This window comes from Callorhinchus milii, unplaced genomic scaffold (genome assembly GCF_018977255.1).
Source record: "Callorhinchus milii isolate IMCB2004 unplaced genomic scaffold, IMCB_Cmil_1.0 Scaffold28, whole genome shotgun sequence".
In the NCBI taxonomy this organism is placed as follows: Eukaryota; Metazoa; Chordata; class Chondrichthyes; order Chimaeriformes; family Callorhinchidae; genus Callorhinchus; species Callorhinchus milii.
Genome location: NW_024704769.1, coordinates 4,216,132 through 4,238,911, shown reverse-complemented (window position 1 = coordinate 4,238,911; position 22,780 = coordinate 4,216,132). Strand labels below are relative to the sequence as shown.

Here is a 22,780-nt window from a genome sequence, read left to right as displayed (position 1 = left end):
GTACCTCAACTCAACACGTACAAAACTTCACTGTATTCTCTCCCAGTTGCTGTGCGTGCGTGCATAAGCTACACATACAACAGCAAAATGAGAAGGTTTGGAGGTGGATCTATCTGCAATCAGCTGGTAGAAATGATTCTCTCCTGGAGGTAGAGGAAAGGCTGAGGCAGAGAATATTGTACATTCAGAGCTCCTGCCTCTGTTCTCCACGTCTGTGATTTGATAATTACTTCTGAGCTACAGCGCTGCCTTTCCAACCTTCCCACGTTCCATTAAACGCCTCATTAACTCAGCTTTGTGTTCAGCAATGATGCCATCACGTGTTGAGATGTCTCAAAGCTCTTAAAGAGAGTATACTGTAAAGTGAATTGACTGAAGTGAGTGGATTGAGATTTTTATTTAGGGGATTATTACCCCCGGAAAACGATAACCATTAAAAGAGAAAATATTTTGTACTTTATTGCACTTGTTGATTTGTAAATAATTTTAAACAAAAGTCAAATACAGTAAGTGCGATGTTGAGAACAGGATGTAGCAGAGAACCCTGACTGCACAACCAGGCTCCATTGCAAATCTTTCTCTAAGTCTCCTCAGTGACAGGAATTTGTTTCAGTGACGGGAAGACATCCAGAGATCCAGAATGTTGTAGGGAAGAGAACAGGCCTGACCTTAATACCATTAAATCCACTATTGCAAGCACATCTTATTGTCAGACACACATGTCCTGATATTTAATCACTTTACATCTCAGCTTATGGAGGCTAAACACAGCACCAAGACCTGTGTATAAGAGAGAGAATATACACAACATCAATACCCTGTGTATAAGAGAAGAGACTATATACAGCACCAACAACCTGTGTGTAAGAGAGAGACTACAAACAGCAACAGTACCCTGTGTGTAATAGAGCAAATATATCCAGCACCAGCATGTATAAATGAGAGGGTAATCCAGATGTAAGTATTTGGTCTGATCTTTGGCCATCAGCTGGTTGATAGAGAGGATGCTCCTGCTTCAGTGATTGATGTTGTGGGGAGATGGTGACTTGGGAGCCACATCAGATAACTTGGTTTAGCAGACGTCATTTTTCTCTTTACAGGAAACGCACATCACTTGGGATCAGGGACCCTTGCAGCACGCAGCTTATACCCTGCGCGGGATAGAATTACAGAATTATTCTTCTGTGTAGAAGGTGATTCTTAACAGCATAAGAATTGCTGGGCGAAAGAAGACCAAGGTCCATCCAGTTTGCCTTCCACCATCCTGGCAGTCGCTTGACATGTTGTGTCCCAAACTATATACTGCATCCCCCAGATATTATTTCCTAACAGAAATCTATCTCATTCGTTCTCGAGACAAACAACATTTTCTGCTTCCACCGTCTGTCTCCCTAGCGAGCCTGTTCCATACGTTTACTGCTCACTCACTGAAGTAGTGTCACCGCAGATTTGTTTTGAATTTACGCTCCCGTTAACCGCAGGCCGTGTCCTCTGGTTCTACTGTTCAGTACAGGATAAAACAGCTTATGATCATGGAATATTTATTCCCTTCAGAATCTTAAAAACTGCTGATAACTCGTCGCTGCGAGGGAAAGAGACTCACTGTCGAGTTATCCAGAACACTTTCTGCTTCCAAACTCTGTGTCTCTGGTGAGCCTATTCCATATGTTTACTGCATGCTCACTGAAGTAGCGTTTGCGCAGATTTGTTCTGAATTTACCCCCTTTCAGTCGCAGGCCGTGTCTTCAGAATGCTTTTAGCGTGCTGCTAGCTAATGGGAAGGGTCTAACATTGACTCGGGAAGGACAGGGCAGTGACAATTGAACCATTTCTAAACTAGAAATGTTTCAACTGTTTAATTTCTGTTATTGTATTTCAGTATTTCCAGCTTTATTTCTAATCTATGCTGCAGCCAGAGATAAACGAGAGGAAGTGCTGTACTTACTGCAGACTGCTAAGGTCCGTTGATCTGGGCACGAGGCAGTTTAAAGGTGGTCATCTCTGAGGAGTCCTGACTGCAGAAGGTACAGGTGGTTTAGTGCAACACAATTTGAGCATACTTACTGTATCAGGAATGACTTATTTATATAGCGCCCTTCACGCAGGGCTATATGTGTCTGGAGCGCTTGCACAGAACTTTATCTATTCATTAAAACAGTAGCACCTTGAACTAAATAATAATAATAATCCTTGCATTTAATATAATGTCTTACCACGTCTTCAAGACGTCTCAACAAAGTGATAGGGCCCTATATCAATTGCAAGGATTATTATAACAGAAATGACTGAAATCAGGCAGACTGATAGCAACAGCTCTGGTCTTTCTAATAATAATAATAATATTCCTTGCATTTGATATAGTGCCGTATCATGTCTTCGAGACGTCTCAAAGCGCTTCACAGAATTTATACTGTGAAGTGACTGTATATTTTGCGGTCGAAACGCGGCAGCTAATTGGACACAGCAGCGTCCCCACAAACAGTCGTGGATTGAGTGACCAATTATTATTGTTATAATCTTCTCCAATTGTAATGAGAAAATGAAAAACTCAACAGACAGAGAGCGGGACAAGCTGGACAACAGGATCCGAATGACTGATGTTGAGACAACAAACTTGTTGCTGAAGGGGAGACAAAGAAGAGGAGGGCGGTCAGACCATATTTCCCTTTTTCTGAGGCTACGTGGCTGACATACCTGAACATGCCTTTGATGGGCCGGAAGTGTTTGGCTGTCTTCACTGCGAAGATGATGCTGGGGATGAGGAAGAGTGTGCACCAGGCCAGGCAAAACCAGAAGGCGTTCTGTGAGGCAGAGAGATTTAACAGTTAGGGCAACGTTACTATTCCGTTACTAAAAAAACCCGATAGACTAAGGATTTAGTATTCAACTAAATCCTCCTAAATGAGTTGAAACTGCCACCCGTGCCAGTCGGAGCAGCAATCCTGCAAGTTATTTCATTTTATGATGTTTATTTCCCTCCCCCACGCCCCCCAAACCAGTCTCTGACTCAATCTGCAGGGCAAGAGATTCCAGATACGCACAGCTCCAGAGATGTCATCGGTGACAACAACAGACCACAGCGCCTTTCACGTCAGAAGGACGTCCGAATACCCTGGACAGTCGGGGCTTTAGACCCGAGCTGGGGTTGTGATCCGGAGGGGTGGAGGGTAACGGTAGGAGGGTGACCGAAGGCACGGTCGAAGAGGAGGGTCTTGACACGTGCCTTGAAGGAAGCGAGGGAGGGAGCTAGAAAAAGCTTCTAAATGGACCCAGAGGAGCAGAGCAAATGGAATCTTTCTCTGTCTCACTCCCCAACAAACTAGCATCATAAACCCACTCCTGGATGAAGCGAGGATTAAAAACCTCATGTTGTGCAGTGACTGAGCCACATAACACTTACGGCCACTAACATACAGACACACAACATAGCACTTGGAACTTGAGCCACTGAGACGCTAGTTCAAGATTCAGTGAACCTCCAGCAGTCGAACGATTGACGGGAATTCTTACCCAAGGATTGATGAGGAAGTCGCAAACGATAACTTGAGAGTTGTCAAGAGTAACAGACACCACATTGCAGGACAGTATATCTTCAGTTATCTGAGAACAAAACACAACACAGAGGCTGAGTTTCGGTCACCCCGATGTAAGTGTAAGAGGAAGAAGTAAAGGGAAGGCAAGGTGAAGCGAGGACAGACACCAGGGAGTATTGCTCTCTGCTCAAAGAAGAGTCGTTACCAGGAATGGCATAAGGAACCAGGAGACTGAACTTGTTTAAGAAACAGCTCGATTGTGTAATGGGAGAAGCTGTTGTTGGCATTCGAGAGGATGAGGTCAAATGGACTGAAGGGCCTTCTTGCCTTTGATCCCTTGGAGTGACACAGATACTGTGTCCTGTACGTCACAGCCAACAGTGACAATCACTGAACAGCAGCAAGTTGCACAGTTCCATCTCCCCTGATACCAGTGACACTAGTTGTGTGTATCCAGAACTTTTTGTACTATTGGTTCAACTCCCCTCGTCTTGTCCCCCTTTCCCAGTATTTTTTTTCCGCTCTCTCTATCCACCCCCGCAGGCTTGGATTGGTGGTGGGGTCTGGTTTGGTATCCTCTGCACTTTGTCCAAATGACCATTCTTTACAATAATAATTAATAATAATAATCCTGGAGTTTGATACAGCGCCTTATCAGTTTGTTGAGACGTCCCAAAGCGCTTCACAGGATATACTGTAAAGTGAATTGCCTGTATATTTTGTGGGCGAAACTAATTGCGCACAGCAGCGTCCCACAAACAGTCGTGGATTGAGTGACCAAATTATTACTATTCATGTATATATTTATTTATTTTTGGGGAAGGGATTATTACCCCCGGAAAGCGATCACCCAATCGTCCAACAACCGGGTTCTTATTTACTGCTGGGTAAACGGAATTCTTTACGTTGAGCTTAGACATGGTATGTTAGCTGATATGAAGTTGCTGTCTATCCGTGTCCCTGTGTGTCCCTGTGTGCTTCTGCAAAGGTTACGTTGCCATTGCACTTACCGCTTTTCTGACCCATTTCAGATATCCCTCGAAGTATCCGAGCTCTTTAGCGATGAAACACTCAGTTGCCTGAAATGAGAAGAGTCTTGGTTTTAAATCTGATAATATAATAATAATAATCCTTGCATTCGATATAGCACCTTATCCTCTGGTTCCCTATTTTACTTACCTCTTCGACCACTCCCTCTCCCTATTCTCTCAATTGGTGTCCAACCCTACCGTTGTTCTCAGAATTTCGCCTCTCTTTTTCTCAGAACCTCTCCCTATATCTCGCCCATCTCTGCTATTCTCGGAATCTCTCCCCTGCTCCTCTGCCTCTTTATCTTATTGCAACCCACGCTCACTTGGCTTTTTTTTCTCCCTGTAACAGCTCAAACAAAATATTTTTACAGCTTAAACTCACGTTTTTTAGTAATGGCTTTGGAATAGTTTCCAGCATCTTCGCTGCTTTGTCAACACTCTTCAATGTCGCATTCACTGAGGCCTGTACAAATAGAGACAGGAAATCGAACACCCACTTATAATAATAAAAATAACCCTTGCATTTGATAGCATCTTATTACATCACGTCGTCAAGAAGTCTCAAAGCACTTCACAGAATACACTGTGAAGTGGAGTGACTGTGAATCTTGTGGGTGAAACGCTTGTAAGTGATTTACAGATAGGCAAGGTATTCACATGGGCAATTATGTGCAATGTAAGATTCAGAGTGCCAATAATAATAATAATCGTAGCATTTGATATGGACCCTTATTATGTCATCGAGACATCTCAAAGCACTTCACAGAATACACTGTAAAGTGGAGTGACTATTTTGTGGGCCAAATGTGGCAGCCAATTGCGCACATCATTGAGTGACCAAATATTTTTTGAAGGGATTATTACCACCGGAAAGTAATACGCCAATCGACTAACAGCCGGGTTCTTACTTTCTGCTTGGTAAACAGAGATAAAATGTATATTGTGTAAGGCCAGGGAGTAAAGTGAAATACCTCCAGAGTGGAACCAATTCCTTTCAGGATGTCAAGGCTTTCTGTCAGATTCACCTGGGTAGGAAACAGCAAATATTCCAGACAGGCAGTAAGATCATCTTTCTCATTAGGCTTTCCTTGTTCCCAATTGTTCACCCTTTTCTCGTGACAGTCACACCAACAGTGGCTAAAGTAAGGACCAATTACACCTTTCCCTCCGTTCAATGGGCTCCAGCCTATTCCCGCTCTTACCCACCGCACCATCGACAGTCGGGCCTTCAAACCACTCTGCCCCCCCACCCTCTGGTACTCCATCCCATAGTGCCTTTGCCTCGCCCCCTCCCTCCCCTCCATCAAGGCTCGTCTCAAGAACCTCCTGTTCGACCTTGTCGTTCGTCACCCACCTACCCCCACCCTCCCTGCCCTCCACCCCTCCTGATCCCAACGCCCAGCTCAGGTCCAAATCCCTGACTGTCCAGCACATTGGGATGTCCTCTTGACTTGAAATGCGCTGTTTAAATGTAATTTGTTGCCGCTGTTAATGCCTAGTGAATTAGAGCCGATATAATAAAAAAGCAACAACAATTGGCTAGTGTTAAAGCCACAGAACTAGTCTGAACATAGCACCATCCTGTGGTAGATACTATAGTATAAGCTGCAAAAGGACCATTCGGCTAAGGATGTTTTGAGGTGTTTCCGTCTCATAGCCCTGGACAGAAGAGCAGGAGAAATGTTGACCATAGTCTCACACACACACACACACACACTCTCTCTCTCTATTGACAAGGAGCGAAAGGGCTCAGCACTCACAACATCCTTCCTCTGTTCCTGCAGGGTGGTCTCTAAGTTTCGTAGCCTCTCAATCTGGGCAGTTAGATTGCTTTTAACTTCAGTGTCGGTCTGAGAGGAGAAACAAGAACAAAAGAGCCCATGGTCAGTGCAGTGCTGGGTCAGTGTCAGTGACAAACTAGCCAGGGCTGAATGGGCAGCTGGTGATGGGGGTCTGAGTGAGCCAGGACTCTCATCATTCAATTCATAACCCTTTCCTCCTGTCCCACAGTGTGTCAGCAGTCACATAGGAACAGGAGGAGGCCATTCAGCTCCTCGAGCCTGTTCCGCCATTCTATTAGATCATGGCTGATCTGTACCACAACTCCAATTACCTGCCTTTACTCCATATCCACTAGGTTGGTTCCTGAGATGAGAGGTTGAGTAGACTAGGCCTATATTCTCTAGAATATAGAAGAATTAGATTCTTAAAGGTTTTGACAGGGTAGATAGTTTGAGACTGTTACCCCTGGTCGGAGAATCTAAAACTAGGGGTCATAGTCTCAGGATTAAAGGTCAGCCCTTTAAAACTGAGTTGAGAAAACATTTCTTCACTCAGAGGCCAGTGAATTTATGGAATTCTCTACCCCAGAGGCTGTGGATGCTCAGTCAGTCCTTGAACATATTCCAGACTGAGATCGATAGATTTTTAAAAACTAAAGGGATTAAGGGATATGGGGAGAGGGCGGGTAAATGGAATTAGGTTAGAAGATCAGCCATGATCTTATTAAATGGTGGGGCAGGCTCGAGGGCCGAATGTCCTACTCCTGCTCCTATTTCTTATGTTCTTATCCCTTGATACCCTGACCTAACAAACATGTATTCACCTCAGTCTGGACAATGTGAATGGGTCCAGCCATAATCCACAGCCTTTTGGGGGGAGGGAGACAGTTCCAGATTTTCACTAACCTGCAGTGAATTCTCTACCAGCAAATGTACTCATTGATTAATTAACGCTAGCAATACACTGCTGCCTGTACCACTCCTGCGACTGAGCAGCCATGTTGTGGATGAATATCCAGGACAGTGAGAGAGGGGGCAGCTCACCTGGGTGAGACTGAGAGTTGACAGGTATTGAATCACCAGTGACAGGTTGACGTTGACCATGGCATTCGATATCTGCAAGAAAGCCACACAGTTTACAACTAGGATAGTAATATTAGTAATAATCCATGCATTTGATATAGCGCCTTATCACTTCTTCGAGACGTCTTTACGTGCTTACAGGATATACTGGAAAATGAATTGACTGTGAATTTTACGGGCGAAACGCGGCAGCCAATTGCGCACAGCAGTGTCCCACAAACAGTTGTGGATTAAGTGACCACTTTATTATTACTGTTATTTATTTGTATATATTTCTGGAGGGATTTTAACCCCTGGAAAAGCCATCCGCCAATCCACTAACAACTGGGTTTCTATTTACTGCTAAACACAGGCGTGTGTGTGGAGTAAGGAAACTTGTCTAAGGTTTTGTCCTGCCGGTTGCCTCTTCCTTGCAAAGTGAGCGCGCTAATCACTAAACTCCAGGCAGCCTTGCAATTCCCCATATGAACTGTTCTGGTAATGGCTTGTTCCCCGAAGCACCTGCCCCCATATGAAGCAATGGCAGGTTTCCTACCTGCTCAGAGAATGCCTGATAGTCAATGTTTTTAATGCCACTAGCAACAAACTCCTGCAGCACGTTCCTTCCACCGCTGTTCAGCAAGGTGATGCTGTTGAGGTCCACATTCAGTCTTCTCAGGTTTTTCACAAGATCGTCTGTGTACTGAGGCAGAGAGAGAGAGATGATGCCACACGCACTGCCAACACACACACGGCCCATTGCCTCTCTGTTGTGATTTGCAGATCTAACCTTTGCAGTGTTTCATCTTCTAAACAGGCATTTGGACAACTTACACCTCTCCCACAGAGATGACATCAAACCTCCAACCCAAACCTGAGGCTCTCAAACTGGCAAAGCCCAAGTAACCTACTGCTCCCTCTTCTCCACTCTCACACACACACTCACACAAACAAACAAACATCCACACACACACATTTACAAAAATGCTTTCAAAAGGGAATTGGATAGTTACTTGAAAAGGAAAAATGTGCGGGAAGTGGGACTAGTTGGGCAGCTCTTTCAGAGAGCCAGCGCAGGTGCGATGGACCAAATGACCTCCTTCTGTGCTGTAAGATGCTAGGATTCCGTGTGACAACGATGTTCCAAATGAGGATATTTTTTCTGAGATAGAAAGTGCGAGAGTGTTTTGAGAGTGAGACACGGAAAGCAGACACACACCTTATTCACATTGAGCTTCTCATCCAAGTCAAACGTGCGATCCAGCTGGAGGATAGTCCACAGCGAATCCCCACGCTTACAGCCACTGAGATACAAAGAGAGAGAGAGAAAGAGAAACACAATCTTAGGCTAGCTGTATTGGCTCGGTGTACAGCTCAGAAAAGTACATTTATTAATTGAAGACTTGTTCTTCAGACAGCTACTCACTGGATGAAGATTAGCATTGAGCACAGTGAGATAGCTTCCCACTGGCTCCCAGCACAGTGAGCGAGTTCTACACTGGCCCCCAGCACAGTGAGCTGGCCCAAAGAGCAGAGGCTGGAGACCACGGTCAGCAATGTTGTGAAGCCTAGGGCAGTCATTATCTTACCTAAGAGTGTCTTACTGACCTGTAAACCTCAGTGAATGAGAAGGACTGGTTAAGCTTGAGCACGTTGGAGAGGTTGAGGCGATCGTCCTGGCTTCCAATCGTGTCAATCAACTGCAGAAGTGAAACCACAACAGAACCTATGTCAATTCCTTACGATTCCTGTGTTCAAATACCAACATGGAAACACTTCGGGTGAAAGGTCTCCCGTGTTCTAAAGCAACTAAAGACTTCCGCTCGACTGTCTTCCGAGGGCCTCCTACTTGTCCTTTGTACCCTCTGCTTCACCATCAGTGGCCGCACTTTCAGCCACTACGACCCCAAAACTCTGGAATGCTCTCCCTCAATCCCTCCGCCTTGCCCCCTACTTACCCATCTTCAGGTCGCGCCTGAAAATTTTCCTCTTCGAGCGTACCTAAGATCACCTCCCCCCGGCTCTGTGTCGTGCTGCGCAGCTGTCTAGCGCTCTGAGATGTTGCCCTGCGTGAGGGGCATTGTGTAAATGCAAGTTGCTGCTGTTGAAATGCTAGCACTCACCTTGTAAATGTCCCCGTTTGCCCATGGCTTGCATATTTCTGTGTAGGCAAGACCTCCCACTATAAAGGTGATAAACACCAGGAGAATGAGGAGCCAGGAGAACAAGAAGCTGAATCCAACACCTCTGTAACAGACAGAAATCACCCCGAACAAGTCAGGATTACTGCTGAGAGTTGTTCTATTTTCAATGCGTAATAGTGCAAACCGACACATCTCCCAAGTTCCCAACCTAGCCATCTTCCCAGATCCTCTCACTCGCCGCACAAGCCAGAGGACCAAGGTTCGATTCCCAGCCGGGAGGGGCGAAACCTTAGGCTAGTTTCCTTTCCGCATATGACTCAGCGCCTCCTGACGTGAAAGGCGCTTCACTAATGTAATTTTGTCATCGTTGTTTGCCTAGCAGTAAGCAGGAACCCAATCGTTAGTCAACTGGCGGCTCGTTTTTGAGAGATAATAATCCCTTCAAAAAATAACAATAATTTAGTCACTCAATCCACGACTGTTTGTGGGACACCTCTGTGTGCATTTGGCTGCCTCGTTTCATCCACAAAATACACAAAAGACACTTCACTTTATAGTATATTCTTCGAAGCGTTTGAGACGTCTATCAAATATCAAATGCAAGGATTATTATTGTTAATAAGACAGAAATTAACGCTACTTCTTGTCGTTGCTGAGGGGGGCAAGGTGGGAGGGGTGGTTGGTGCTCTCTCATATGAAAATTGAACTTACGCCATGAGGAAATTGGCTCCGGATTGGGAACACCCGTTGGCGCTATAGGGATCGTCCCCGAGAGCGATACCAATAGTCCCCAGCAGCAGCCCCAGCACGTTGCAAGCGATGATCAAGAGAATGATGGAACACAGCACGATACTGACAATCCATCTGCAGAGATAGACAACACACATCAGAGACGAGCACGCCAGCTCCAATCAACAACAACAACAAACTGCATCGGCACATCAGAGATTTTGACCCGAGCTGGGGGTTGGGATCAGGAGGGGTGGAGAACAGGGAGGGTGGCCGAAGGCTTGGACGAAGAGGAGGGTCTTGAGACGTGGCAGCCAATTGCGCACTAAGTGTCCCACAAACAGTCGTGGATTGAGTGGCCAAATTATTATTTTTTTGAAGGGATTATTACCCCCTTAAACTATATATTATATCATACATTAAGAAAGAGAGGAAACCCAAGTGAGGCCATGTGTTGAATCTAGAGCTGTGATCATAGACAATCAGAGATGCTTGGTGGGGGGTGGGTGGTGGGGGAGGTGGAAGATGGGCAGAATTACTCGGCATTTAGTTGCCCATGAAACACGTCACATGAACATCAGGCAACTCAGAACATATCTCAATAAATCGCCATCATTTTATATACCTGTAGTAATTATACCGCTTCAATTCCCCACCATATTTCGGGATGTCGCTGTCTAAAGACCCAAGGCTTTCATTGACAGCTGGGAGAGAGTCCAACAGAGGAAAGGACTCCTTGATGGAGGAAATGTTTCCCTCGATGTTGTTCACAGATGCTTTAGAATCTGCAAAAAAGACACGCGGGACTCTGCTTGATTGAGAACAATATTCTTTCATTTTAATACACAGCCCGGGGAGCTCAGCACACTGTTGGTGAGGTCAGCTTCACAGCGGGGCAGGTCAAAGTGCCAGAGCTCCTCACTTGAGGACTTGAGTTCAGCAGATGGTGCTGAGTGGTCCTGGTACGGATTGGAATTTGATCTCTGGAACCTGGCAGGTCACAAGCTGTCCTGCAAAGGTCTTCCCCCAAACGCTGAAGGCAGACGCTATTGAATAGCTGATGTGGAAATGCTGAAAGGTGTTAGTTACATGGAACCCGGGTACAGGAACATGTGCTTATATATCCAGGGCATGGATTCCATCTTGATTGGCTTGCAGCGAGGTAAGCAGCTTCTGCTCAACCTCCGCACCTCCAGCTGGTGGAACTATGGCTCAATGGGCAACTACAACAACACATGATATTTACACGGCACCTTTCATGTCGGGAGGACGTCCCAAGGTGCTAAACAGTCAGGGATTTGGACCCGAGCTTGGGTTGGGATCAGGAGGGGGTGGCGGGTGGGGTTGGGAGGGTGGCCGATCAAAGCCGTGGTTGAAGAGGAAGGTCTTGAGATGAGACTTGAAGGAGGCGAGGGAGGGTCGTGTGTCTCGAGCTGTGGGCAGGGGGACGAGGGCAGTGCTTTCAGGCTGTGCTGATCACCAAATGCTCCGTTCTCTCTCACCCACACACACACGATCTGTCCTTCCACCTCCCACAACCAACGCAATTGTGATGTGTAGTAAAGGCAAGAAAGGAACAAGCCTGAACAAGCAGAGTGAAGACAGGACCTGTGTGAAACTGAGGGAAGAACAGGGTGGATCCACTCGAGTGCCAAAAACATCAGTCAAAAAAAAGCATCTTAAGTACCTGAGCAGCCCCCGGCCTCCTGAGATCCCTGCGGTTTAAACACCACCCAGTTTAGCCCTGGGTACTGCTGATCATAATCTCGCCAGGTTCAACCCTGTCTGGGCTGAAACAGCTCGGTGTGGCTCTCCTGGTTCAGAAAGCGGAATAATATGCCAGTGTTTCACCCACTGACAGGAACGTCACTACAAAGTGCACCAGCATTCATTAATTTGCATTTAGAAATTGTCTCAAGTCAAAACTGGAATTGATGTATAGATCAGCCACGATCTAGTAGAATGCGGAACAGGCTCAAGGGGCTGAATGGCCTCCTGCTATGTTCCTAAAGACCTCTCTTTTCAAATCCCTTCACGCCCTATATTCATATTCACCTGACACAATGGCAGCCATCTGTGACTCCACGTCCTTGGGTATGTCATTGAGTTTGCGCTTCTCCTGGGAGAGAAACAAACACAACCGCTTCAGAGATTCAACCTGCAAGCTTTCAGAACTTTACAGACAAGGGTATGAGAAGGTCAAACAGATTTACCTTCTCAACAGCACTGCTCAGATTCTGTTGAGACAACTTCAGGACTTTGTTTATCACAGGCGATAGGTCCAATATCTGCCGAGAGTCAAAGCTCATTATCAACCCAGACTATCTCAACCTTCTTAAAGAAACAATTCAGCAATAAGGATAACTAGGAGTTGAAACCTTTACCAATCTGTCCGCTCTGGTCTGCTCTACGTCCCCGCCCGACCCACCCCACCATTGGCGGTTGGGCCTTCAGCCTCTCTGCCCCCTACACTCTGGAACTCCATCCCGTAATCCTACCTCACCCACTAACTGTAAATCCCTGACTGTCCAACGCCTTGGGACATCCTCCCAGCGTGAAAGGCGCCGTGTAAATATAATTTATCGTTGTTGTTGAGGCCACTTGTACCTTAAGCATCTAACTATCACACTCAACCTCACTAAGCCAGTCAGGAACCTGGGTGTCTTGTTTGACCCTGAACTGTCCTTTCTCCCCCATATCCGCGCCATGATCGGCACTGCCTACCACCACCTCCCCAGCATTGCCAGACTCCGCCACTGCCTCACCCCTCAGACTGCCCAGACCCTCACCCACCCATTTGTCACATCAAGGCTCGATTATGGAAATTCCCTCCTCATCAGCCTCCCTAACTCTTCCCTTCACCAGCTGCAGATCATCCAAAACTCTGCAGCTCGTGTACTCTCACACACCAGGCTCCGCGACCCCATCACTCCCACCCTCGCCCGACTCCACTGGCTTCCCATCCCCAGAGGATCGACCCGCCCTACCAACAGTGGCCGAGTTTTCAGCCTCTCTACCCCCACACTCTAGAACTCCATCCCACAGTCCCTTCACCTCGCTTCCTCCCTTGCCTCCTTCAAGGCCGGTCTCAAGACCCTCCTCTTCGATCGTGGCCTTCGGTTGCCCTCCCACCTCTCTGCCTTCCCTCACCCCTACCCCACCCCTCCCCCTTGCTCGGATCCTGACCCCTGATTGTCCAGCGCCTTGGGACGTCCTCCCGACGTGAAAGGCGCTCTATAAATGTAATTTTGTTGTTGTTGTATCAATGAACTGATGGGCAAAAGCATAGGAGAAACAAGCTTGAGCAAACGGATGCTGAGAAATGAGCAAGATTAGGTCTGGAGTCACTACAGTCACAAAGCCAACTCTTGGGGATATCTCTCACCGGGCTGTAGGTACCATTCAGCTGCAGATTGTTAATCAGCTTTGCATCACAGCCGATGCAACTTGTACTGCTGAGCGTTTGTGTAATATCAAACTGCAAGCTGTTCAGCTCAGCTGATATCTTGTGCTCTCTCTCCTGCAGGGAGGCTTTTGTGGCGTTCACAACCAGTAGATGCTGTTTGGAGTTTGAGATATCTGTTTGAATAGAACAAAGGACCAACAACAACTTGTACTGACTACAAAAACCAGTCATACCTCAACACAGCTCTCACAGGTGAGTGACATTTACCAGATTCAGTCACAGGAAATAGGAGGCCATTCAGCCTCTCGAGCCTGTTCCGCTATTATATCAGATAATGGCTGATCTGTACCTCAACTCTAAATGCCCGGCTTTGCCCATATCCCTTGACACCCTGACCTAACAAACACCTATCAACCTCAGTCTTGAAATTTGAATGCATCCTGAGGGTCTGTGCGGTTTAGTAAGGCAGCATTTCAGTGCTTTTATCCACTCAATCCACGACTAGTTGTGGGACACCTGTGCGCAATTGGCCACAAAATATACAGTCACAACACTTTACAATATATTCTGTGAAGTGCTTTGAGTCGTCTCAAGATGTGATAAAGCGCTGTATCAAATGCAAGGATTATTATTATTATTATTGGCCATCAGTGGGATCCAGTAGACCATCTGCTTTACTTAATGCAGCATGCACTGGACTGACATGTATAAATGTATTGGTATGCACTTGCTAGCCACTCCCTAACGAAAGGAAGTAAGGAAAGTAAGGAAGTAATATGCAAAAACATGCCCTGAAATGTCCTCAGGGTGAATGTGATTTACCTTGTGCTCTGGCAGACACCAAACCCAGTGAAGTGTTAATGGGCTCTTGCAATGCCTGCAGTAGCTGGTTCCCAAAGGCCCCGCTGATACCTGCCAGAGATCAATCAGAGATGGAGGGTGAAGTATTGGGATATTGCCACGTGCAAAATGGCTGCCTCGTTCGCCCACAAACACACTTTACACCCGGTTGTTAGACGGTCAACTGGCGGCTCACTTTCCGGGATAATAGCTCCACCCCCCACTCCCCCGCCAAATAATAATAATTTGGTCACTCAATCCACGACTGTTTGTGGGACGCTGCTGTGCGCAATCGCTGCCGCATTTCGCCCCCAAAACAGTCACTCCAAATACAGTATATTCTGTGAAGGGCTTTGAGACGTCTCGAAGACGTGATAAGGTGGGATATCAAATGCAAGGATTCTTATTATACGATTGATGGCCCTGATAAAACCTGCCCATAATTGCGACTGTATTATACTTAACTGTCAAGATCGTTCAACACCACATTCTTTGGAATTGAAAACTGTTGATTGATTGCATCTACATTCTGTAACAGAGAAAAGGGAGTGAATGCAGCGCTCTATACATACTGGATATCCCCCCTGCTCGGGTCCCCACCCAACTGTCCAAAGCCTTGGGACGTCCTCCCGACGTGAAAGGCGCTCTATAAATGAAATCTTATTGTTGTTGTTGTTGTCGTTTAATCCCGCCTTAAAACCTCACCTCTTTAACTAATCCCTTTCTCTTCTCCCCTCAACGTCTGATGCTAACTCTGTATAGCATTCTGAGACATCCTATGGATAACTAACCGGGTTTCTGCGCTGCTCACAGCACGGAAACTGCTCTGGTCAAGGTCACAAACGACATCCTGTCCATCTGTGACCAGGGCTTCCTCTGCCTCCTCGTCCACCTCTCTGCTGCCTTCCATACCGTGGACCACTTCCATCCTCCTCCATCACCTTAACCTTCAAGGTTCTGTCCTTGAATGGCTCAGGTCAGATCTCTCCAATTTGTCTCTGTCTCTGGTTTCTCTTCCAGTCCCCGCACAGTCTTGTGCAGTGTTCCTCAGGGCTCGGTCCCCACCCCTCCTCTTCAACCTCTGCATGCTCCCCCTTGGTGACATCATCCGCAGACATGGGGTCAACTTCCACATGTATGTGGAGGACTGCCCTCCCTCATCCCCTAAGCTCGAGTCCTCATTCCTGATTCCCGCATTTCTCCCACAACATGTACAGTCACTGCACTTTACAGTATATTCTGTGAAGCGCTTTGAGACGTCTCAACGATGTGATGAGGCGCCGTATCAAATGCAAGGATTAGTATTATTTATTATTATTGTTCTCAGTCTTCTTTTCTCACGGTTCATCGAGCCCTGATGGAAAATGCAGAGTGTACATGGTGAGGGAGCTCAGCTATGTTGTCCTTCACGATTGAATTGCTTGACTGCCCCCACACTGTCCGGGCTGGTGAGTCAGCATTGACTATTTGGGAGAGGAACTGGAGGGTTTATAGAGGCCTGTAACCTGCTAAACGGCTGTTAGAGAAAGACAACACCACCACCACAACAAATTGCATTTACACTGCGTCTTTCACGTCGGGAGGATGTCCCAATGCGTTGGACAGTCAGGGATTTGGACCTGAACTGGGGATTGGGATCAGGAGGGGTGGAGGGTAGGGATAGGAGGGTGACCGAAGGCACGGTTGAGGAGGAGGGTCTTGAGACGTGCCTTGAAGGAGGCAAGAGGGAACAGGTGGAGGGAAAGTGGGATGGAGTTCCATGGGGTGGGGGAAGAGAGGCTGAAGGCCCAAACGCTGATGGTGGGGCAGGCGGGGCCAGCCGGGGGACGTGGAGCAGGTCGGAGCCCGTTGAGTGGAGGGAGCGGACAGGTTGTATATGGAGTTAGAGGTCACAGAGGAACAAGGCTGTCAAAAAAACATCAGCGCTCACCTGGCCAATCCCATTGAAGTAAGTCCTTAAACCTGTTGCTATAGCCAGAACCTCAGCCACGTAAACGTCTATTCTATCCGTCAGCTTCTGATTGACAGTGAAAGCACAGGCAACTCCTGCTCTACACAGCAAACAGCAGAAACAGGTAAGATAATAGAAATATGAGGCGAGTGCACAAACCACTAAACTGCAGGACGCCATATGTAAGGATTATTATTATCATCATTATAAGGGTACAATTCCCACCCTCCAGCACCTCGAAATGCCCTGTGTTGGAACAAAGCTACAAGACCTACTCCCAGGACACAACTCACAGGATGATGAGGGTGGTGAGCAGCAGGAAGGTGGCGAGGGTATTTCGCTCGCAGGCTGTGGTTTTGGTGCGTTTTTTCACGTGACCCCCGCAGTTATCGCATAATCGACAGCAGCAGAAAAACAGCCCCACCAGAGGCATGAGGACAAAATAGAGCACAGCGATGATGAAACACACCAGGTAGCCAGCCAAATATTTCAACACCTAAACACAGCAACAAGATGTGCCAGGAGAAAAAAGGTATAATGCAAATGTATTAACAATAACAAATAACAATAAGTCTGGCATTTGATAAGGCGCCTGATCACGTCATTGTGACGAAAGAGATAACTTTCTTCAGCTCAACGTGCGCAAAACTGAGGCCCTCCTGATTGGCTCGCGTCAGCGCCTCCGCACCTCAGGCGCTGACAGCATCAGCATCCAAGGCTGCACTCTCCACCTCTCAAAGCCATCAGGAACCTCGGGGTTCTGTTCGACCCTGAGCTGTCCTTTCTCCCTCATATTCGCGCCACAACTGGCACCGCCTTCCATCACCTCCGGAACATGGCCGGACTACGGCACTACCTCACCCCTCACGCGGCTGAAGCTCTGGTCCACGCCTTTATCACCTCAAGGCTGGACTACGGGAACTCTCTCCTCGCGGCCTTCCCGGCCCTCCCTCCACACTGCAGGTCATTCAGAACTCTGCAGCTCGTGTACTGTCCCGCACCAGACACCGCGACCACATCACTCCCACCCTCGCTCGCCTCCACTGGCTCCCCACCCCCCAGAGGATCGATTTCAAGATCCTCACCGTCACCTACAAGGCCATTCCCGGCCTCGCTCCCTCCTACCTCTCTGACCTACTATCCCCCTACCTACCTGCCCGTACCCTCCGTTCCTCTGGCTCCGGTCTGCTCCACATCCCCCGCCCCAACCGCCCTACCATCGGTGGCCTTCAGCCCCGAGGCTCTGGAACTCTCCCCCAGTGCCTTCGCCGCTTCCTCCCTTTCCTCCTTCAAGGCCGGTCTCAAGACCTTTCTCTTTGACCTTCAGCCTTCAGCTCCCCTCTCGACACTCTACCCCCTCCTCGCTCCCTCCCTCCCCTCACCCTGACCATTTCCCCCTTGCTCGGGTCCTGACCTAACTGTACAGTGCCTAATGTTTTGCCCCACCTGGGAATCGAATCCAGGTCCTCTCGCTTGGGAGACGAACGCTCTAACCACTGAGCTACAGGACTCCACCAACATGTTACCACACATCATAAGCTGCTTCTTCAACCGGCCGTCAGGGACAACAGAGCTGTGATATGGATCCTCATAAAATCTTACAGCACAGAAAGTGGCTATTCGGCCCATCGTGCCTGTGCCACCTCTTTGGAAAAGCTACCAACTAATCCCACTCTTATCCCATAGCCCTGTTCGGGGCCGAAAGGAGGACAAAAATGACAACAACAAAAAATGTGGGAGGTTAAAAATAGCAGGGAAAACAGAAGGAAAAGAACAAACTTTTGGAATTGCAGGCGTCACAACTCACCTGCCCATACTCCTTTTGAATGTATTGAGGATCCGTCACAACATTTGCAATAATACCTAGCAATAACAACACATTACATTTACACACAGCCTCTCAAGTCAGGAAGAAGTCCCAAGGTGCTGGACAGTCAGGGATTTGGACCCGAGCTTGGGGCTGGGATTAGAAAGAGGTGGAGGGCGGGGTGGGTAGGGGTAGGAGGGTGGCCGAAGGTGAGCTCGAAGAGGAAGGTCTTGAGATCAGTAGGTTTCGTTACAAAAAAGCCTGCCTGGGGCTAAAGGACATAGAAGCCGGAGTCCCTGATCATACCTTTCAACTCAACTCCAGAATTAACAGGTAGTTTGGGGAGACAAGTTACAAAATAACAGGAAATGTGAATGTCAGAAAGGTTTATAATACTAATAATAATCAAATCTTTGAGTCGTCTCTCAAAGCGCTTCATAGGGTATATTGTAAAGTGTAGCGACTGTGTATTTTGTGGGCGAAAGGCGGCAGCCAATTGCGCACAGCAGCGTCCCGCAAACAGTCGTGGATGGAGTGACCAATTTTGTTTTGAAAGGATTATTACCCCCAAGAAGCGATCCGCCAGTCGACTAACAACCAGATTCCTACATACTGCTCGGTAAACAGGCGTGCGTGTGGAGCAAGGAAACTTGCCTAAGCTTACGCCCTGGCCCGCATAGGAATTGAACCCGGGTCCTCTCGCTCTTGAGGCGTGTGTGCTAACCACTACAATACAAGAAGACAAGCGGTTGAGTGAAAGCTGCTGAGGACCCAATGACGTGGGGTTGGTGTATTTAGACTGCGTTTGCGGGAGAGCAAAACAAAGCACGTTCAAACAGACGCAGAGTCCCACCCAACCCTCCGGTCCCCTACAGTGACCGAGTGCAAGTAAGCCGTTTCCAAGACACAACTTTACCTGGTTGGAAAGAGTTTGGTCTCACAGCGCCCAGGAACCTCTGCACCATGTTGTACAAAGGCTGGATTGAGCCTGCGTCTCCATCCAAAGGGTTAATGTCCTGACTTGACAGAAGTTGGAATTGGAGCCCGTTTGCTGTACAATTCTGAGAACGAACTGCGTGTGGCAGGACGAGAAGGATAGCCCAAGCGATCCACGTGAAAGAGAAACCCATGGCTGTCCCGTTGCTATTACCTACCCTACGTCAGCCCGGTTTGCAGCCCCTGCGGTTGTGAGGCTTTCCTGCGAAGCCAACAATAGACGTTGCGTTAATAATAATAATAATAATGATGAGCCTTGTATTCAATATAACATCTTATCACGTCTTCCAGACATCTCAAAAGCATTTCACAAAATATACTGCAAAGTGAATTAACTATATTTTGTGGGCGAGACGCAGCAGCCAATTGCATACAGCAGTGTCCCACAAACAGTCGGGGATTGAGCGACCAAATTATTATAATTTTTTTTGGAAGGGATTATTAGCTCTGGAAAAGCAAGCCGCCAGTCAACTACCAACCAGGTTCCTACTTACTGCTCAGTAAATAGAAACATAGATAGAGTAAGGAAATTTGCCAAAGGTTTCGCCCTGCCCGGCAATCAAACCCAAGTCCTTTCACTTGCGAGGCGAGTGCTCTAACCACTAAGCTACAGGTCTCCTTAACTCAGCAATTTAGCAGGTGTATAAAATTGTGCTCCCATATGGAACACATTGGAACCCGCAGTTTGCAGCTTGAAAATAAATTTACACGGGGCTGAACAGACACAAGAACATAAGAATTTGCTGGACAAAAGAAGACCAAGGTCCATCCAGTTCACCTTCCACCATCCTGGCAGTCGTTAAACATGTGTCCCAAACTATATACTGTATCCCCAGATACTATTTCCTAACAGAAATCTGTTTCATTTGCTTTTGAAAGAATCAGCCCTTTCCGCTTCCACCGTCTGCCTTCCGAGGGAACCTGTTCCATGAGTTTACTACTTGCTAACTGAAGTAGTCTTTCCGCAGATTTGTTCTGAGTTTACCCTCTTTCAATCGCAGGCCGTGTCCTCTGGTTCTACTGGTCTGGACCAGATAAAACAGCTCATCATGGTCTACATTTATCTAGTCGCTTTAGAATCTTAAAACACTGCAATCATATTGCCTCTCAACCTTCTCTTCTCCGGCGTGAACATGCCAAGTTTACCTAATTACTCCTCGTAGTCTAAATGCTGCTGTACAGAATCCTTGTCCCCAGGCTGTGCTTGGCTGACGGACACTATCCCCCACTCCCACTCCTAATTCACAGAGCAACCAGGCTCTGCACTTCCAACTGTCCGCAACTGGTGAAAAATCAAACGGGACAGGAACAAACAACCTGGAACTCACCTTTCTAGTGATCAGAAAAGGTTTGCCTGAAATTCCCTTGCTGTCTCTCGCAATAAGACAATAAGTTCCTCTTTGAGAAACCTGTCGGACTGGTTTAAACTTCAGGGTGGAACAGTTTCGAGTAAAGATACTGTGCTCAGCACACACAGAGGGACAAGCAAAAATCACAAACACCTTAGTCACATTATGTGTTAACTATTTTTCGGAGGAGTGCCTTTTTTTATTCCATTCCTGGCACAGCTCTGTCTCTATAATCACACCCAAACCTTTCAACTTTCTTAGCGACTAAGTGATTCCAAATCCCGATGTGATGGCTTGAACCCACAACTTCCTGACTCGGAGGCGAGAGCCAGGCTGACACACGCGTGCCCGATTATAACCTATATTATCGAGAGTTTCCGATTATAATAATAATGATTCTTCAGCAAATGGGAACGACTTACCTTCTCAGCTTGTCTTCGTTCTTCCAACGGCAGCATCCCTCACACACCCCCAGGCTTCAGTAGCAGCTTGCGTACGAGTCATCAATACATGCGTTTCCTCCCATGGAGAGGGACAGCCACTCCTATCACGGGGCTGGCAAACCATTAACCCAGGGCAGTGAAGGTCCAGGCGTTTGGCTGCCGAGGGCCGGAGACCGGATTTAAGAAACGACCAATATTTTATTCCGATTGTCTAATCCCGTTGCCCGGCACAGTCGGAGGCCCTGGAGACCGTCTCCCGATTGGCTCGTGGGCTGCTTGTCGCCTGTATTTGCTCGTTGGACAATGAAGTTGGAAATGGTTTGTGGGCCGGATGTGGCCCGCGAGCCGCCAGTTGGATCACCCTGCTAAGGCGATAGAAAGACCGTAGGGAAGTGTAAATTGAGTGCCAACTACTTTGCTTGAGGCTTCTTAATAGTGCTGAGAGTCGTGTAAAACTGTCACCCAAGCATTCTCTCTCTCTTTCACAAGCAAATCTGCTAAATTTTTACTGACAACAAAAAACTTGGGATTTGTACAGCGCTCTTCACGCGGACCAATGTCTCACAGAGCGCTCAACAACGGCAGAGCCTGATGCCAACCCGGAGGCAGAGTCAAAGGGGAAGGTCTTCAGGTGCGATTTGAAGATCCGCAAAGTGGGGGAAAATTCAGAGGGATTGAAGCAGGGAGTTCCAGAGTTTCGGGGTGCAATGCCAGACACAATGGATTTGAACGGCCTTATGTACTGAAAATTAGCATTACCTTTGATTATATGCTATTAATGTCTTGAAAGAACACAAACTATTTCCTGAGCACTGTAGCGCAGCAAAGTGTGCAGTCTGCCAACACGGGCACCAACATGGCATAGACCGCAACACTAACTAACACCAGCTCATCCAGGGAACAAGGAGAGGAGAAGTCAAAAGAAAAAAGAAAAACAGCAGAACGTTGTCACAAATACAGTTAGGTTTTTATTCAAATAGATAGTGTCTGTAACAAGACAAACTTAGATCAACAAGAACCCGATCTTTCAGGCTACAGTCATCTTATACAAAAGGGGGAAACATTTGGGATATGTTCAGGAATACAAACAATATAGCTGCAATAATAATAATCCTTGCATTTGATATAGCGCCACATGCCTTCGAGATGTCTCAAAGCGCTTCACAGAATATATGTAAAGTGTAATGACTGTATATTTTGTGGGCGAAACGCGGCAGCCAATTGTGCACAGCAGTGTCCCCCACAAACAGTCGTGGATTGAGTGATCAAATTATTATTATCTCTTTATTTTTTGAAGGGATTATTACCCGCAAAAAGTAATCCACTAATCGACTAACAACCGGGTTCCTTCTTACTTCTAACAGAGGATGTGGAGTAAGGAAACTTGCCCAAAGTTTCGCCCCTCCCAGGTATCAACCCCATGTCATCTCGCTTGCGAGGCGAGTGCTGTAACCACTGAGCTCAGGATTCCACTGTAGTGTCAAAGAAAGAAGGCAGTTCGACAACACAAGATATCCAAAGAGGTTTTTTTTAAATATTAAAATCCGTGAGGCATGAGTTAAAGATCTCTCAGATTTTTCAAATTCTTTGACTTCCTCCTTCGGTCACTTTGTTAAAAGCTGGAGCTCATGTGAACGATACCGAGGTTCCCAGAACATTAGCTGATCACCTCACCGACAGCAGTAAATCAGGGGTTACAGAGACACAA

At 47.2% G+C, this 22,780-nt stretch overlaps 1 protein-coding gene and 1 non-coding gene across 3 annotated transcripts; both read right to left on the bottom strand.

The window, feature by feature from the left end:
* Positions 1 to 418: 418 nt before the first annotated feature.
* Positions 419 to 21,077, bottom strand: LOC103187799 (prominin-2). Of its 2 annotated transcripts, none has more exons than XM_007907457.2 (25): positions 21,052 to 21,076; positions 19,201 to 19,482; positions 18,285 to 18,340; positions 16,771 to 16,973; positions 16,457 to 16,577; positions 14,992 to 15,055; positions 14,509 to 14,598; positions 13,666 to 13,859; positions 12,494 to 12,568; positions 12,336 to 12,399; positions 10,906 to 11,065; positions 10,263 to 10,415; positions 9,531 to 9,654; positions 9,016 to 9,107; positions 8,627 to 8,711; positions 7,964 to 8,110; positions 7,390 to 7,461; positions 6,325 to 6,414; positions 5,536 to 5,589; positions 4,947 to 5,027; positions 4,544 to 4,612; positions 3,511 to 3,600; positions 2,695 to 2,801; positions 1,946 to 2,015; positions 419 to 1,151 (listed from the first exon to the last, which is right to left on the bottom strand). In XM_007907457.2, the coding sequence occupies exons 2-24, from the start codon at positions 19,412 to 19,414 to the stop codon at positions 1,955 to 1,957; spliced, it is 2,466 nt and encodes an 821-aa protein (XP_007905648.1). In that variant the 5' UTR covers positions 19,415 to 19,482; positions 21,052 to 21,076; the 3' UTR covers positions 419 to 1,151; positions 1,946 to 1,954. The 2 variants fall into 2 exon arrangements, with proteins under 2 accessions (XP_007905648.1, XP_007905649.1); XM_007907458.2 differs by lacking the exon at positions 419 to 1,151 and adding an exon at positions 1,475 to 1,500 and having other exon boundaries at positions 21,052 to 21,077.
* On the bottom strand, positions 17,916 to 17,987 carry trnag-ccc. Its single transcript has one exon. It is a non-coding gene; the product is annotated as a tRNA-Gly (tRNA).
* Positions 21,078 to 22,780: the final 1,703 nt, after the last annotated feature.